Source organism: Camelina sativa, chromosome 5, assembly GCF_000633955.1.
Source record: "Camelina sativa cultivar DH55 chromosome 5, Cs, whole genome shotgun sequence".
Lineage (NCBI taxonomy): Eukaryota > Viridiplantae > Streptophyta > Magnoliopsida > Brassicales > Brassicaceae > Camelina > Camelina sativa.
The window spans coordinates 32,287,415-32,303,512 of NC_025689.1; the positions used below are offsets into that span (position 1 = coordinate 32,287,415).

The 16,098-nt window shown below is 37.9% G+C and overlaps 4 protein-coding genes across 7 annotated transcripts; 3 read left to right on the top strand and 1 right to left on the bottom strand.

Moving 5' to 3' along the window:
- Nucleotides 595-2,830, top strand: LOC104788180 (protein farnesyltransferase/geranylgeranyltransferase type-1 subunit alpha-like). Its single transcript, XM_010513892.2, has 5 exons — nt 595-859; nt 1,052-1,161; nt 1,870-1,990; nt 2,078-2,173; nt 2,276-2,830. Exons 1-5 carry the CDS (start codon nt 635-637, stop codon nt 2,702-2,704), a joined length of 981 nt encoding a protein of 326 aa, XP_010512194.1. The 5' UTR covers nt 595-634; the 3' UTR covers nt 2,705-2,830.
- On the top strand, nt 2,999-5,535 carry LOC104788181. 2 transcript variants are annotated; one of them, XM_010513894.2, is made up of 12 exons: nt 2,999-3,176; nt 3,257-3,333; nt 3,471-3,546; nt 3,647-3,719; nt 3,821-3,872; nt 3,986-4,047; nt 4,238-4,301; nt 4,373-4,430; nt 4,525-4,611; nt 4,746-4,839; nt 4,988-5,086; nt 5,251-5,535. In XM_010513894.2, the coding sequence occupies exons 1-11, from the start codon at nt 3,094-3,096 to the stop codon at nt 5,078-5,080; spliced, it is 819 nt and encodes a 272-aa protein (XP_010512196.1). In that variant the 5' UTR covers nt 2,999-3,093; the 3' UTR covers nt 5,081-5,086; nt 5,251-5,535. The 2 variants fall into 2 exon arrangements, with proteins under 2 accessions (XP_010512196.1, XP_010512195.1); XM_010513893.2 differs by lacking the exon at nt 5,251-5,535 and having other exon boundaries at nt 4,988-5,203.
- LOC104788182 (tetrapyrrole-binding protein, chloroplastic) lies at nt 5,625-6,600 on the bottom strand. The gene has a single exon (XM_010513895.2). It carries the CDS (start codon nt 6,529-6,531, stop codon nt 5,731-5,733), a length of 801 nt encoding a protein of 266 aa, XP_010512197.1. The 5' UTR covers nt 6,532-6,600; the 3' UTR covers nt 5,625-5,730.
- On the top strand, nt 7,119-16,010 carry LOC104788183 (eIF-2-alpha kinase GCN2-like). Of its 3 annotated transcripts, none has more exons than XM_010513896.2 (28): nt 7,122-7,560; nt 7,814-7,888; nt 7,985-8,044; nt 8,137-8,242; nt 8,334-8,438; nt 8,599-9,003; nt 9,351-9,587; nt 9,704-9,790; nt 9,875-9,986; nt 10,250-10,367; nt 10,464-10,518; nt 10,697-10,866; nt 11,222-11,406; nt 11,680-11,828; nt 11,958-12,207; nt 12,462-12,735; nt 12,815-12,908; nt 13,235-13,315; nt 13,449-13,505; nt 13,784-13,915; nt 14,011-14,094; nt 14,187-14,295; nt 14,363-14,499; nt 14,851-14,958; nt 15,202-15,287; nt 15,362-15,464; nt 15,557-15,685; nt 15,754-16,010. In XM_010513896.2, exons 1-28 carry the CDS (start codon nt 7,436-7,438, stop codon nt 15,862-15,864), a joined length of 3,744 nt encoding a protein of 1,247 aa, XP_010512198.1. In that variant the 5' UTR covers nt 7,122-7,435; the 3' UTR covers nt 15,865-16,010. The 3 variants fall into 3 exon arrangements, with proteins under 3 accessions (XP_010512200.1, XP_010512198.1, XP_010512199.1); XM_010513897.2 differs by having other exon boundaries at nt 9,354-9,587; nt 15,754-16,009; XM_010513898.2 differs by lacking the exons at nt 14,851-14,958; nt 15,202-15,287; nt 15,362-15,464; nt 15,557-15,685; nt 15,754-16,010 and having other exon boundaries at nt 7,119-7,560; nt 14,367-14,476.

The following is a 16,098-nucleotide window of genomic DNA, read 5'->3' on the forward strand; positions in this document are numbered from 1 at the left end:
TATGTAAATTTTATTTAGAAAACAAAATTGACACATGTCACGATCTGGTGAGTTACTAACTTTGATCTCTAATCGTTAAAATTGACACATGTCATTATAATCTTGTGAGTATTTAACTTTGATCTCTGATCGTTAAAATTAACACGTGTCACGATCTGGTGAGTTACTAACTTTTTAAAATTGACATGTGTCACGATCTGATGAGTTACTAACTTTGATCTCTGATCATTAAAATTGTCACGTGTCATGATTTGGTGAGTTTTTATCTTTGATCTCTGATCGTTAAAATTAACACGTATCACGATCTTGTGAGTTACTAACTTTGAGAACAAAGTTTATATAATAAGATTTTCCTTTTAACATAAACAGAATTATACATATATTTAGTATAATATATTTTTATTTTACTGTTAATTTAATAAAATAACCCTAAAACTAGTCTCCAATTAATCCCCGTTAAATCTTCGATTTTCTCGCTATAACTAGCGTCTAGCGATTTCTAAATAGGGTTTTATCATGTGGTTTGGGCTAAGCGGCCCATTTAAATTCTTCACAAAAATTACTTACACGGTTTCGACGACTTATAAAATTAATTCTTTCGGGTTTCGGACTTTGGAACGAGACCGGGGGTAAGATGGATTTCGACGAGACCGTGCCACTGAGCCAGCGGCCGGAGTGGTCAGATGTGGTCCCGTTGACTCAAGACGATGGTCCGAATCCGGTGGTGCTGATCGCCTATAACGATAAGTTCCGCGAGACTATGGATTACTTCCGTGCGATCTACTTCTCCGACGAGCGATCTCCTCGCGCACTTCGACTCACTGAAGAAACGCTCCGCTTAAACTCCGGCAACTACACAGTAATCAATTCTCTTTTAAGTTTCTTCTATGCTTTGTTGGGTGCTTCTGAGCCCTAATCTCAAGTTGGAAATTTGATTGGAGCATTAGTAGTAACTGAATTGAACTCTTATGGTTTAATAAATTTGATGGATCTAAGTCTTTAATTAGTCATGTTCTTGTTCTCCACTAACGATATTTTTTCCCTTTGTAAGGTGTGGCATTTTAGGCGCCTAGTACTTGAGGCGCTTAATCACGACTTGTATCAAGAACTCGAGTTCATCGAACGCATTGCTGAGGATAACTCTAAGAACTACCAATTGTGGTAAAGTTCCTACCTTTTTTTTATCCTTCGTTTGTCTTTTTATTCCGTGAAGTAGTTGACTGATGAGGAACTATTTCGAACCAAGAACTGTATATGTTTGCTTTATGATGAGATAGCAGCCTACATTTTCATAGACTAGAGAAGGTTCTCTTTTATAGTTTTTGGGGGGGAGTTATCAAAGTTTGGAATCTGTTTTGTATTTGCCGAGTCAGCCATTTTCTTAATTATGCTCTATCGTGGGTGTTCTGTATATTTTAGATCAAAGTTCCTTCTTTTTTACACATTGTGAAGGTCATAGTGACTGCTGCTTAAGAAAAGTTGACCCTTGGTTGTGTGCTTTTTGAGTGTGATGGTCCATGCTTTTTTACACATTGTGAAGTAGTTGACTGATGAGGAACAATTTCGAACCAAGAACTGTATATGTTTGCTTTATGAGATAGCAGCCTACGTTTTCATAGACTGGAGAAGGTTCTCTTTTTATAAAGAAGTTGTTGTTTTTGGGGCGAGTCATTAAAGTTTGGGGTCTGTTTTGTATTATGCTCTATCGTGGATGTTCTGTATATTTTAGATCAAAGTTCCTTCTTTTTTACACATTGTGAAAGGTCATAATGGCACATATCTGCTGCTTAAGAAAAGTTGACCCTTGGTTGTTTGCTTTTGAGTGTGATGATGATCCATGGTTCTGCGCTAATATTTCCTTTTCTTTAGGCATCATCGGCGATGGGTTGCTGAGAAACTGGGTCCTGAGGTTGCAGGGAGAGAACTTGACTGTACTCGGCGAGTACTATCACTTGATGCCAAACATTATCATGCTTGGTCACATAGGCAGGTTTGTGATCTCAATTACCTTGTTAAAGCATTCACTTGTTGGTGTTATACATATCTTTTTGCTTGATGTTTTGGAAACAATCTGCAGTGGGCATTACGTGCATTAGGAGGATGGGAAGATGAGCTTGATTACTGTCACAAGCTCCTTGAAGCTGACGTCTTTAACAATTCCGCATGGAATCAGGTAATATGATTGTTGATACATCATCATACACTAGATTCTGTTTCCCCAAATCTATAGATTCAGTCACTCTTTTAAATAACTTCGTTCCCCTTAACCTGGCAGAGGTACTACGTCATTACTCAATCTCCTTTGTTGGGAGGCTTAGAAGCTATGAGGGAATCTGAAGTAAGCTACACAATCAAAGCCATTTTAGCCAATCCCGCAAACGAGAGCTCATGGAGATACCTGAAAGGTCTTTACAAAGACGACAAAGAAACCTGGATTAGTGATCCAAGTGTTTCCTCAGTCTGTATGAATGTTCTCTCCCGCACGGATTGCTTCCACGGATTCGCTCTTAGCACCCTTTTGGATCTTCTTTGCGACGGATTAAGACCAACCAACGAGCATAGAGACTCAGTGAGAGCTCTAGCTAATGATGAACCAGATACTAACTTGGCAAATTTGGTGTGTACCATTCTTAGTCGTGTAGATCCTATAAGAGCTAACTATTGGGCATGGAGGAAGAGCAAGATTACAGTGGCAGCTATGTGACTGACGACCCAAAATCACACTTGGAACAAAATTTGATTTTTAATTTTTCGTATGTACTGCTTCTTTATGAATCATATGAACATGTCTTCATATATCAAAACAATCTTGAATTCTCTTTTTCACTTCTTTTTTTGATAGTCAACAATGATTTTGCTGAACCAACGATTGAATAAGACTCAACAACGCATTGCTTTTTCGTTAACCGGAACAAAACCAAAACCGGGTTTTGTCTCGTGGATTCCCAATTTAAAAGACAACAATTAATTTGATCTGAACTGAACCAAAAATTGCAAATTCAATACATCGAATCGAAGGCTGTTGGGGAAGTTAAGTTGTCGAAGTAGGAAGCGTAATTTGGTCGAAAGATTCGTTCTTTGTCTCCGACAAGAATGTCCACATCTGGGTTTAGTCTGTTCCTCGCTCTTCTACATCTCATGGGTTTCTTATTTCCGCTGAGAGTTTCTGCAATTAGGTGATTACTTCTTTTTTTTTTGGTAAAAGCTTTTGTTCTCTCTTTGATTAATTTCCTTTAGATTTCGATTGGATTTGCAGGAAGGATATTGGATTTTTAGAACAGCGGAGTTGCAGAACAACTGTCCAAGGAAGATACTTGATCTCCGATGATGAAGGTGAGCCAATTCCTACCCAATTCACTCTTCAAAGATCTATCTTTTACTACATTTAGTCTCTTTCAACATAGATTTGGTGGTGAAAAAGTTTTTGTTTTTGTTTTGTTACGATGAATGGTTGTTGTTGGAACTTGCAGGCAATGTGTGTGATGCTCTGTCTTTGGAATCTCGAACCCGTTGTTGTCCATGGAAAGGAGAAAGATTTTCTTGTCAGTGAGTCAATTTATATGAATCATAAACAGGACTTATCGTTTTTTTAATACTTAGTGTGTTCTTAATCAGACTTCTTTGTTTTGTGGGTTTTGGCTTGAAGTGGATGCAACCTCCTTTCACAATGCTGCAAATCTTATGAATATTGCGTTTCTTGCTGCTTGAATCCGTCTCGGGTATATTTCTATTTCTATGGAACTTTTGGTTTTGTTGTCTCTCTCTCTGTTCTTGCTTCATCTTTTGTTGTTTTAACTCGCATTGAGTATATCTTCTGCAGACGATTCTTGAGCAGGTGGTTAAAGTAAAAGTTGCAAAGCCAGCTACAGCAGGTAAAATTTTCATTTTACGGCAGCTTAAATGTATTTGCATTTGCAAGATGATCATTTTCGTTGACTTTGCCTATATGAAAATTTCAGTTTAACGTCTATTTCTTCATTGGCAGGGACTTACAAGACTGTGTTTGATTTTTGTTCTGGGAGATGCCGACATAATTCTGAGAGTGTGGTAAGCTATTGACTGTTTTTGTTTCTGTTAAAAGGGATTTTTCTTGTTGAGATTATGTGATGAAGTTGGGAATTTAGTGTTGAAGAGAAGTTCTATTTGAGACTGATAGAATGTTCATGATAGTATAATGACCTATAGAGCAATAAAGAGTGAGACGTCATGTAATTTATTTTATTCCTGAAACTTCCAGGTTCATGAAAATGCTTACCACAGCGAGTTTCACCATTGTTTTTCTCTGTCATCAAATGCTTCAGGTGAGCTTCGATATCCTACTTTTTCTTTCAACTACTCTATGACATTCATCAAATAACATAACTGAAAACAGGTGCTAATCTCACACAAGTTGAAACAAGACTTCTTGGCATTGATGTTATCGTGGGAAGGTAAAAAAACACCCTTCACCTTCTTACCCGTTTGAATTGTATACGCTTTTGTGGAGACCATATCCGTTGACTCTTTATTGGATTGGTTTCACAGTCAAGGGGATTCATGCGATGCAGTTTGCAAGTCACGTGGACAATTGTGTGTGATGAATAAACTCTCACTTCTAAACCAATGTGACGTGTAAGTTTCTTTTTTAAGCAACTCTTTTACCAGAGTCAATCTCTTAAACCAAACCATCAAGTCATGTTTCAGAGAGTTATATATTGCAATTTGGTATTCATATGGTTCTTTCCCTTCTTCTTTGTTTTGCCTAGTATGAAAAGATACATGACCTGCAAAGGATCTTGTTTAGCAAGTGCCGGTGCTGACCAACCTGCTGAAGTTGTCGAAGATGCACCCAGAGATTTGGTATTTCATCTTTTATTCTCTCTTATGCGCGCTTTAAGTGCCTGAATCCTCAGTGAAATATTTCATTTCATTTACATTGGCTTCTCCTGACTCAACTTTTGAATCTTGATCATAAACTGAGTGATTCCATATGTAATGTGGTTTGCAGTATCCAGGCGCGTGTTTGTATACCCGGACAGAATCAATGCTTTCCTGTGACGGTTCACACCAACACACCCGACGACTCTGCCCATGTGCCTAGAAACTAGTTAGTGCCAAGAATTATACCATAATTTTTTTTCCGCCTCTTGTAGCGGTTTTAGAATGCTATTTGAAACCCTGATCATGTAATTTTCTCATGGTGAAAGAAACCATATTCTTGATAGATACACACGCAAATTGACTAAAACGTTTATTCATCGAATACCACAGATTGAGAGAAAAAAGCATCTGTCCACATCAAGTGTAACGTGTGTGTGGCCTACATTGAGAATTAACTACAAGGCTACAGAAGCAGCAACGTATTCTTTAGATATTTGTCACACACTATATGAGGTGCAGCTTTCTTGAACAGAGCCAAAATGCCTACTTTGTATTCATCCACAGTCTCTCTCTCTCTCTCTCTCTCTCTTCACCAAATCAGCAAAGAGGACAAAAACACGAAAAAAGGCCTTTATGAACAGCTGGGGATTCAAAGTTGTTTCAGATTTGATCAACCAAGACACAGACTTGTTTTCGTTTTTGGTGTTAACTAATAATGGTCTGACTTTGTTCTTACATACATAATCACAATGAAACCGCCAGAGAAGAGAAACCCAATTTCAATTGATGATATATGATTACAGAGATTCGTTTATACTTTGACAATATCAGCAAATCAATAAAATAAAAATAAAAGGAGAAAGACATTAATTAGAAGGTGTAGTTTGTTTTAAACACTCTTTTGTCTCCTCCTCCTGGTGCTGTCTCAGTCTGTTGTTCCTTAGCCACGGCGACACCTCTGTTAAGCTCTTGTTCAGTCTCTCCACTGTTATCATCATCAGCAGTCGCAAAAGCGGGATGGCTTAAAACGCATTTGAGAAGCTGCGTACCTCTCAAGGCGTTAGTGAGCGGTAAGTGTCCTAAAGGTGTTTCATCGTTAAGCTCCCACTTGAATTCGTCAGGAAACGCTCTGTAACCGTATTGAACAACCTCTGTATCAAGAAGCTTCATCCACTCAACTTTAACGAAGAATCTTGTGAAATCTTTCTTCACTTTCAACCAGATTTTGCGTTGCACGCTGTATCCGAATCTCCCGTCGCTGTGTTTCAACCATAGATCGTCGATAGCTTTGAGATCTTCGGTAGAGATTGATTTCACCTCGGAGAAGAAAACGTAGCCGCGTTTCACGGCTGCTTCTCCTGCTATCTGAATGAGTAATCTACGAGTCTCCTCGTCGGCTTGTCGGAAGTTTTGATCGACGAGGTGGTTCTCCAAAACGTCGAATATGGTCGCGGTTTCGGCGGTCGTAGCGGAGGCGTTTGTGGTGGAGACGGCGGAGACGGCTACGGAGGAGGAGGAGGAGGAGGAAGAAGCAGAGCAGATAAGTGAGAATGTTGCGGCGGAAGTGGGTTGTTTGAGGGAGAGAGAAGTGGGTACGAAATGAGATTGGGAAGGGAGATTGTGGCGGTGGTGTGTGTAAGAAGAGTGGTGGAGAGAGTTTGTGGTCGCCATTGATGAAGGGAGGAAGAGAGAGAAGTCACGTCAGAGAGAAGATAGAGAGAGAGCGAAGTTGGAGAGGTTTAAAGAAGAAGAGAGAGAGATAAGGTGTGGAAGATCAGGAAGTACCAAGCGGGGTCGATTCTGATTGGTCACTTTTGGGTCAGGTTTGATTCTCTTTTTTTTTTTTTTCTCTCTTTACTTTAATTTTCCATTTTAATTTACAAAAAAATAAAAACTAAGTAATTCATTTATTTTCACTAATTTTTTAAGAATATTAATAATGTATACTATGTATATTGTTTTTTTGTTGGTAATAGATTTTGATGTCTACGTCATTTCTCTCGTTATCGTTATTGAATGAAAGTCTTATAGTATTGTAAATACATTTTTTAGTTTATTATTTGATATTAAAAAAGAGAAAGAAAATTCAATGTATAGAATAAAAAAGCAGTCAATAATGGTCATAAATCTGTTATTTTCCACGTCACCATTTTGTAACATCTACATTTATTGGGCCTTTAATGGGTTTTAGGTTCATGGGCACTTATTATCGTATGATTAGAAACGATGCCGTTTCGGAGGGTTTGTGCTGGACAGGAAGGATCAACATAGAAAGAACTCTGATGGCGCCATCTTTGAAGAGCGCAGTCGACGGCTTGTTTTGGTTATTGAAATATATAAACAACCCTTTTTTGTTAGTGCCGCCAGTCACCGCCGCAATTCCATTTTTTTTTTTCGAAATTCGTAGATCGAGATTGCTTGGCGGGAGTTTTGAGAGAGAGAGAGAGAGAGGCGAAGAAGAGGATTTTTTTTTTAAAGGAGTTTTTGGTTTTGGTATTACTGATTCTGGATTCCGACGATCGGAGGAGAAGGTGTTTTGATTGAGTTAGGGCGTGTTTTGGGCCTGAGGAAATAAATGGGTCGCAGCAGTTCGAAGAAAAAGAAGAAACGCGGAGGTAGCGGAAGAAGGGGTCAGCTCAAAGACCATGGATCTAATGATGATGAAGATAATGAACTTCTCTCTGAGGAGATCACTGCTCTGTATGTTTTGTTAACTTTATCGGTTTTTGTGATACGAGTTATCCTGGGAAATGTGAGATTTAGGGTTTTGTTGGAGATTTGTGTGTTTTAAGTTTTGATTTTTGATAGAAGTTGCCATGAACTGTAGATATGTGCTATGATTGGAAATTGTGACACTAAGGAGCTGACAAACAAATACCTATTCTTTGACTACAAGAGTGAGCCTCTATAGTCTATATGAATTTTAAGAAGGATCGTTGTTGTTTGTTTTCAGCACTGCAATATTTCAAGAGGACTGCAAAGTTGTTTCAGGTTCGGGATCGCCTTCTCAAATAGTTATTAAACTCAGGTTTTCTTCTTACCGATTAGCTGCTGTGATGTTTTTTTTTTTAATTTATGCATGAAGAAATGCGTCTTATCCACCGAGCTCTTGTAATTCGAGCAGGCCTTACTCGAAAGATATGGGATATGAGGACATTGACATATCTGCTATGCTTTTAGTGAGGTGAGTATCTTCTTTCTGAATCAATATGACACGGTAAAATATGCCGATCTTTTCTGTTTTTATCCACCTTCTAACTAATTTTTGCCTTCTAGATGCTTACCAGGATATCCTTACAAATCCCCGAAGCTGCAGATTACTCCTGAACAAGGGTTGACAACAGTTGATGCTGAGAAGCTTTTATCTCTTCTCGAGGATCAGGTATGTGTTGGAAATAATTTCTTTATTGATATAATCAGAAATGCTCTCTGCTGACTGACACAAGGTACTCAAAGAATTATATATTATGCAGGCAAATTCCAATGCTCGTGAAGGTCGGGTTATGATATTTAACTTGGTGGAGGCTGCTCAAGAGTTTTTATCAGAAATACTTCCAGAAAGTCATAATGAGGAACCGGTAAGTATATTCACCCAAATGACTGTTTATGCCATGGTATTGTATTCAATCTATCCACAGTATCCTTAACTGCTGGTCAAAAGAAAATTTATTGCTTCTCGTATATGTCTGCATTGGTTGTTCTTCCTGTAAATACAGTGTTATTTTTTTCTCTCTGAAGGTTCCATCCTTGACTGCACACCGAAGCGCTCAGTTCATTGAGCAACCTATGCTTTCAAATAAAGCAAAATCGTGTTCTGGTGGACCTTTTGTTTATGGTTTTATAGACCTATTTAGTGGCTTGGAAGATGCTAGAAATTGGAGTCTGACTCCAGATGAGAATAGGGGAATAGTATCTTCAGTACAATCCCACCCACTAGACGCTTCAAGAATTTTGCATGAGAAGCCGGACAAGAATCTGAAGCGATTTGAAGACCATGCTAAAGAAGAAGTTGCACTGCCTGCTCCCATTGCCAAACTAAATACTGTTCAAGAGGATAATGTTGATGATACAAGCATCTCTTCTTCTGAGTCAAGTAAATCTAGTGACGATGAGGAATCTGGAATTTTCCAAAATCAGAAGAAGGTGAGGGGAGGTCTATCTGATTTATCTCAATCCCTCTTTTTCCTTTTTAAGATATTGGGCCTCTGCATAATTCTGTGTATGGTGACTGATGAATGAGCACAGCAAATCAATTACTGGTCCTGTACATATGAGACACTCTCCAGATAGAATATAATTAGAATTTATGTGAACGAGGAGCTCTGCACGTTTGCTTTTGGTTTAGTCATCATAAATACAGTTCAAGATAACTGGCGTATCGTGATTAACAAAGCAAGAATTAAGAAAGAAGAGTCATATACCTCCTGTCAAGTAGCGTCTACTTTTGCTTGCTTAATGTTGTTGTTGTTTGCAATGCTTGTTTCACTTAGCAGGAATCAAATCTTGAAGATGATACAGCTGAAGGTGATACAACTGAAGATGACAGCAGTAACTCTGAAAATGAGTCGCTGGGGTCATGGTCCTCTGATTCCTTAGCTCAAGATCAAGTGCCCCAAATTAGCAAGAAAGATCTGTTGATGGTCCATTTACTTCGAGTAGCTTGCACTTCCAGAGGACCTTTGGCTGATGCATTGCCTCATATAACTGATGAACTGCATCAGCTTGGTGTAAGTCTTTTGGATAATATGAAAATTTCAATATTTTTTTCTAATTATTAAGGGAAGCTTCTTCATTTTTCCCCGAAAACCCTGTTAAATAGTAGTATTTTTTTTAATCATTTCAGATATTGTCTGAAGAAGTGTTGGATTTAGCTTCCAAATCATCTCCAGACTTTAATAGAGCCTTTGAACATGTATTCAATCAAAACATGGTGCGTATCCCTTGGCCACTTCATTGTTATAAATTCTTTATTTGAGTTTCAAGTAATGCATCTGATTAAATGTTATCTTTTAAGGCCTCAACAAGAGTTCCTCAGTTTTGGGAGCCACCTTCTGATTCTGGCGAGCCAAAGGCCTCACTCCCCAGCTCACGGTATCTCAATGATTTTGAAGAGTTGAAACCCCTTGGTATATTCTCTATTATGCTTTTCTTTCTCTTTCTAGTTTTAAAGGTTGATATATATATGAACGATATGACGTTCATCCCCTGTGTGAATTTGATCAAATTCAGCAGTGTCTTTGCACAATGCAAGGGTTTGCAAGATGTTACTCATTAGTTATTTAGATGCGTCTCAACTTCTCCAGAAAATTGTCCACTTTCTTAACATGTTCTGCCGTTTTGTTTAGAGTAAGTAGTTTTTCTTCTCTTTGCTGAAACTCTTTGTTGGCAGGCCAAGGTGGGTTCGGCCGCGTTGTCTTGTGCAAAAATAAACTGGATGGAAGACAATATGCAATGAAGAAAATTCGACTGAAGGACAAAGAGATACCTGTCAACAATCGGATACAGCGGTAAGTGAGAAGACTGTTCAAATTATACTTGGTATCTATTGGTTTAGAGTATGATGCTAAAATTGTTTCTACATGTGCTCATTATGAGGTATACAGAGAAGTAGCAACACTTTCTCGTTTGCAGCATCAGCATGTTGTACGGTACTATCAGGTAAAGGTCTTTTTTGCTCATCTGAATTTTGTACTGAGTAATGACTAGATTCAGTGAGATACCTTGATATTGGATACCACCACGTGTAGATCTTGTTGTCATAGAATTTCCGCTGCTTAGTGCTGTTCTTTTTGCCTATGTTCTATTTGTTAACAATATTAATTTTTCATTAAACTAGGCCTGGTTCGAAACAGGAGTTGCTGATCCTTATGCTGGCGCAAATTGGGGATCAAAAACTGCAGGGAGTTCAATGTTCAGTTACTCGGGTGCAGTGTCAACCGAAATTCCTGAGCAGGACAATAAACTTGAGTCAACTTATCTATATATTCAAATGGAATATTGTCCAAGGTAAAGACTTTATAAGCCCAACCTAAACTCTTATAATTTCACCCCACCCATATCCTGAGCTGTTGAAACTTAGATAAATCATTGATTTTGCTTAAATATATGGATTTTTGACATTGTGAGCTATAAGTTATATCTAAGTTCCTCACTTTCTTACGCTTACGTATTTACATATGTTAGTGGTCGAAGAAATATATATGCAAAGTAGAATGATCTAAAATGTCAGATGTTTCTATAAAAAAATTGTGGATCAGTGCATTTCATCTCGTCTGTATAACGTTTTAGTTTTTTTCCTAGTCTAGCTTTGGTTGCTTTCTTGTTTTCTCTTCTTACTTTTTCTGTTCATATAATGTTCAAGGACTCTCCGCCAGGTTTTTGAATCATATAATCACTTCGACAAAGATTTTGCGTGGCATTTAAGTCGCCAAATTGTAGAAGGCTTAGCTCATATCCATGGACAAGGAATAATTCACCGTGATTTTACACCGAACAACATTTTCTTTGACGCCCGAAATGATATCAAAATTGGGGATTTTGGTCTTGGTATGCTTCCCTACCTAATGCTATTCTTTGCTTAATTTCTTGGTATGTCTGTTGTCCACATGCTTCTCTGTGTTAGACTTAAAGCTCTCTAATAATGTAACGAAGGTAGGTTCCTTGTCATGCTGGATTTTTTGCGTTTTATCCTTCAAAAGTTTACTTTGTTGTTCAAGTCTTTGAATAAAAGAATCAACCTAGTCATCTCATTATACTGTGATTATTCGACTTTGGAATGGAAAAAAGAACGATAATACATGCATTTTCTTACCTTGTCAGCAAAGTTCCTGAAGCTGGAACAGTTGGATCAAGATGGGGGTGTCTCTATGGATGTGGCTGGAAGTGGGGTTGATAGTACTGGTCAAGCCGGTACTTACTTTTACACAGCACCTGAAATTGAGCAAGGTTGGCCTAAGATTGATGAAAAGGTTAGTAGCTGTTGGTGCCTTGGCTGAGTCTTATCCAGAAAATGTTTGTATTTACTTTTTCTTCTGGTCCTAAGGTTTTTTTAATTTCTTCTTATGTCTGTGTTTCTAAATGATGTTTTTAAATTGTAGGCCGACATGTATAGCTTAGGGGTTGTGTTCTTCGAACTTTGGCACCCTTTTGGAACCGCCATGGAGAGACACATTACTTTAACTAATCTGAAGCTGAAAGGGGAACTACCTCTCAAATGGGTAAATGAATTTCCCGAACAGGCTTCTCTACTGCGGCGTTTAATGTCTCCAAGTCCATCTGATCGCCCCTCTGCGACAGAACTTCTTCAGCATGCATTTCCTCCCAGAATGGAATCTGAGTTACTAGATAGTAAGTTCATTTCAGCTCTCTATTTGAGTCATTCGTAAATTGGCTGTCTACAATTGCTATTAATTCGGATGTCTGTCTGTTTAGGTCACTCGCTCATAAAGCATACAAATTACTCGAGTTGTTGTTAGTAGTAGATATGTTCACTTTTATTTTGATGACATGTTGATTCTTACTCAAAATCATGTCCTCTTTTTTCTGTCTCTTTCACCTGGCATCAAGTAACCCCTTTTCTTTTCTTTTTTTTTGAATTTCAGATATATTAAGAATAATGCAAACTTCTGAAGATTCAAGTGTTTATGATAGAGTAGTAAATGTGATATTTGATGAAGAAGTATTAGAGACGAAATTCCATCAGTCTAGTAGATCGAGACTGTGTGCAGATGATAGTTATGTTCAATACACAGAGATGGACACAGAGCTTCGTGATTATGTTGTTGAAATCACAAAGGAAGTCTTTAGGCAGCATTGTGCGAAGCATCTGGAGGTCATCCCAATGCGTTTACTTGGTGATTGTCCCCAGTTTAGCAGGTATACGTGTTTGCTTGGTGCTATTCATTATCTGTCATTCAAACTAGATTTTGATCTAACTTTTATCTTTCCTCTAAAGGAAAACTGTAAAACTTTTGACCAATGGAGGAGATATGCTTGAACTATGCTATGAGCTACGACTGCCTTTTGTGCACTGGATTAACGTAAATCAGGTGCCGTTTTCTTATGTTTATCGTTCTTCTGTTTCTTGTATGTTAAACAGAAAAGTGCTCTTATAATTGGTACGACTTTCTGTTTGAGATTTTCTCTAGTGAGTTTAGAGTAGTTGGTAGTTAGGTCTAATTTTGAAGGAACAGATCAAGGATATTTGAATTAAGAATACTATTATCTTTTAGAAACTATGTTATGCTAATTACACTTATAGCGTACTGTTACATCATTTAAATATAGTTTGAAATGAATGATTTGGATTTTTGAACAAGTCATAGTCATAGTGCTTTATTTAGCTAATTTGGCACTCTTGAATTTTGCATTGCAGAAATCCTCATTCAAGCGATATGAAATATCTCATGTTTACAGGAGAGCAATTGGCCATTCTCCACCAAATCCATGTCTTCAGGTATTGTGCTCACACACTCTGCTAAGATAAATACTGGCCAATATAGTGTAAGATAAATGCTGGCTGTCCATTCTACCATTTATTTTCTCTGTCAAAAAGAGGATGTGCTCATAGATGTTTTGATTGCCAATAGGCGGACTTTGACATTGTTGGAGGCACACCGTCCCTGACGGAGGCTGAAGTCCTTAAGGTACCAACCAAAAGATGCTCGGCCTTATCGAATTCCTTTATCATTTTATTCAAGATATAAATGAAATGAATCTTCTATTTTTATATATTGAGTTAATGATCATTATATGGTTTATAAGTCACACTGCCAACTTTCGGAGGAAATGTAGTGAGTGTTATGATGGTTCTCTGGGAAACTAACGTGAAAAATGAATAGTTATTTGCTTATTCTCCTCCCTTATGCATTTTGCTACAGAGAGTTTGCATCTCCTGCACCGTTTTAATCCACCAACTTTGCAGGTGATAGTGGACATCACAACCCACATATTTCATCGCGGATCTTGTGACATTCATTTGAATCATGGAGATTTGCTGGATGCGATTTGGTCCTGGGCAGGAATTAAGGCAGAGCACAGACGAAAGGTTGCAGAGGTATGATTATTGTAAGTTCAAGGATATGGGTCATTGTATCAATTGGTTTTTATCTGTATCTTGACCAAAATATTTTTCCTTTTTTCCAATTGAAGCTTCTTTCCATGATGGGATCCTTGCGTCCTCAGTCATCTGAGCGGAAGCTAAAATGGGTTTTCATAAGACGTCAACTTCTGCAGGTTTGAGGCTACACAATAACCTATGCGTGGTTGGGAGTCACATATTTATAGTATAGTCTTCTATGTCTTACTCGGAATCTCCTGCTTAACAGGAGTTGAAGTTACCTGAAGCTGTTGTCAATAGACTGCAGACTGTTGCTTCAAGGTTTTGTGGAGCTGCAGATCAAGCACTTCCTCGTTTAAGAGGGGCGCTACGTGCTGGTACGATCTAACCTTCTCTTTCCCTAAACTTTTGAACCAGATTGTTATTGGTTTCATTTTGCTGCAGATAGACCTACACGTAAAGCACTAGATGAGTTGTCAAACCTGTTAACCTACCTGAGAGTCTGGAGGATAGAAGAGCATGTTCATATTGATGTTCTGATGCCACCTACTGAAAGTTATCACCGGAATTTGTTTTTTCAGGTACAATTGAACGTGGGGATTCTTTGGGTCTTTGTTAGGTTTTTGGATGTTTAATAGCTGAATGTGTTGCTTATAGTGATCGGTATGCTTATTCGGGTAACAAGCGAAGAGATTGTTCTTTATAGATGATTAGTTGATGTTAGCTTGTTGTTGATTCTGATTAGAGTTCTTCATAAAAGAGGAACTAAAAAGTTAGAAATTTATTCTCATACAATTAGCTCTTGAATGGTGAAACCCTGTTTATCAGTAGACTGTTGGACCATGCAGGTTGATATCATCCTTTTTTACAATATAATTTGCTATGGTGATTGTATGTTTAATATCTGTGAACTCCATACAAATGTTTGCTAGGTTTTCTTAACCAAAGAAAATAGCTCTGGGACATCTAATGATGGCGTTTTACTTGCTGTTGGTGGTCGTTATGATTTTTTGGTGCAGGAAGTGTGTGATCGTGAATATGTAAGTTCTTTCCACATAGTTTCATATCTGAGAAGTTAAGATATCTAGCATTTATTATGATTACTAATGTTAAGAAGAAATTTGAAGGCTTTCGCCTCTTTATTCACTTAAAAGATGCTTGGTTTGGTCTCAGTGTATGCACTGTAAACCGAGAAGAGAAATTGATCTTTATCCTCTTATCTACTGGTGTCAATGTGAAATGGTAAAACAAGGTTTTGTGTTTTTGTCTGTCACTGGATCCAGAAAATGAATCTCCCTGGCGCTGTTGGCGTTAGTCTTGCACTGGAGACAATATTTCAGCATCTTCCTATGGATCTAAGGCCTATTCGGTTCGTTGTTCCTTCTGAATCCGTTTCGTGGTCTAAAACGGAAACACCTTTGCTGATATGTATTGAGCTTGCAGAAATGAAGTCAGCACCAGTGTACTTGTTTGTTCAAGAGGAGGTGGCGGTTTACTGTCCCAACGCATGGAGCTAGTTGCGGAACTATGGGAAAAAAGTATTAAGGTGAAAGCTTGAATATGTTTTGTTCATAGATTTGTTTGGATATTAATCAATTTGTGTTACATCTAATAACATGCCCGTGTATGTATTGATAGGCTGAGTTTGTTCCAACACCTGATCCAAGTCTTACAGAGCAGTATGAATATGCAAACGAACATGAAATCAAATGTCTGGTGATCATCACAGAGTCGGGAGTGGCTGAAAGTCAAATAGAGTTTGTAAAGGTAATAAATACAACATTTAACTATTAAAGAGATCCGTGAAAAATGACCCGGAGATTTGTGGTTTGTAGGTTCGGCACCTTGAATTGAAGAGGGAGAAAGTGGTGGAAAGGGAACAACTTGTCAGATTTCTGCTGAGTGCAATGGCTGTCCAATTTAGAAACCCCTCTGTTTGGAGCTAAAGAGAGTAAAGAAAACGCCACTTTGTAGTCACAAGTTTTTATCACTTACAATCCTTCTGTTTTTTTTGTAAAATTACAATCTTATATTCTTATGTGCATATATATATATATACATTGGTATCGTTTATTTACATTCATCTGCCTACCCTAGTTGAACCTCTCAATTAAACTATCTTTTTTACATGTAATTATTTAATTGTTGGCAAGAATAAATGGCATAATGTCCTTCAACTA

Bases quoted from the DNA above. Each gene is read 5' to 3' on its own strand.
- LOC104788180 (XM_010513892.2), top strand. From the start codon at position 635: ATGGATTTCGACGAGACCGTGCCACTGAGCCAGCGGCCGGAGTGGTCA. The intron at 1,162-1,869 runs GTAAAGTTCCTA...CCTTTTCTTTAG, and splicing joins TCTAAGAACTACCAATTGTG to GCATCATCGGCGATGGGTTG. The intron at 1,991-2,077 runs GTTTGTGATCTC...AACAATCTGCAG, and splicing joins ATGCTTGGTCACATAGGCAG to TGGGCATTACGTGCATTAGG.
- LOC104788181 (XM_010513894.2), top strand. From the start codon at position 3,094: ATGTCCACATCTGGGTTTAGTCTGTTCCTCGCTCTTCTACATCTCATG. The intron at 4,431-4,524 runs GTAAAAAAACAC...TTGGTTTCACAG, and splicing joins ATTGATGTTATCGTGGGAAG to TCAAGGGGATTCATGCGATG. The intron at 4,612-4,745 runs GTAAGTTTCTTT...TGTTTTGCCTAG, and splicing joins CTTCTAAACCAATGTGACGT to TATGAAAAGATACATGACCT.
- LOC104788182 (XM_010513895.2), bottom strand. From the start codon at position 6,531: ATGGCGACCACAAACTCTCTCCACCACTCTTCTTACACACACCACCGC.
- LOC104788183 (XM_010513896.2), top strand. From the start codon at position 7,436: ATGGGTCGCAGCAGTTCGAAGAAAAAGAAGAAACGCGGAGGTAGCGGA. The intron at 7,561-7,813 runs GTATGTTTTGTT...GTTTGTTTTCAG, and splicing joins TCTGAGGAGATCACTGCTCT to CACTGCAATATTTCAAGAGG. The intron at 15,465-15,556 runs GTGAAAGCTTGA...ATGTATTGATAG, and splicing joins TATGGGAAAAAAGTATTAAG to GCTGAGTTTGTTCCAACACC.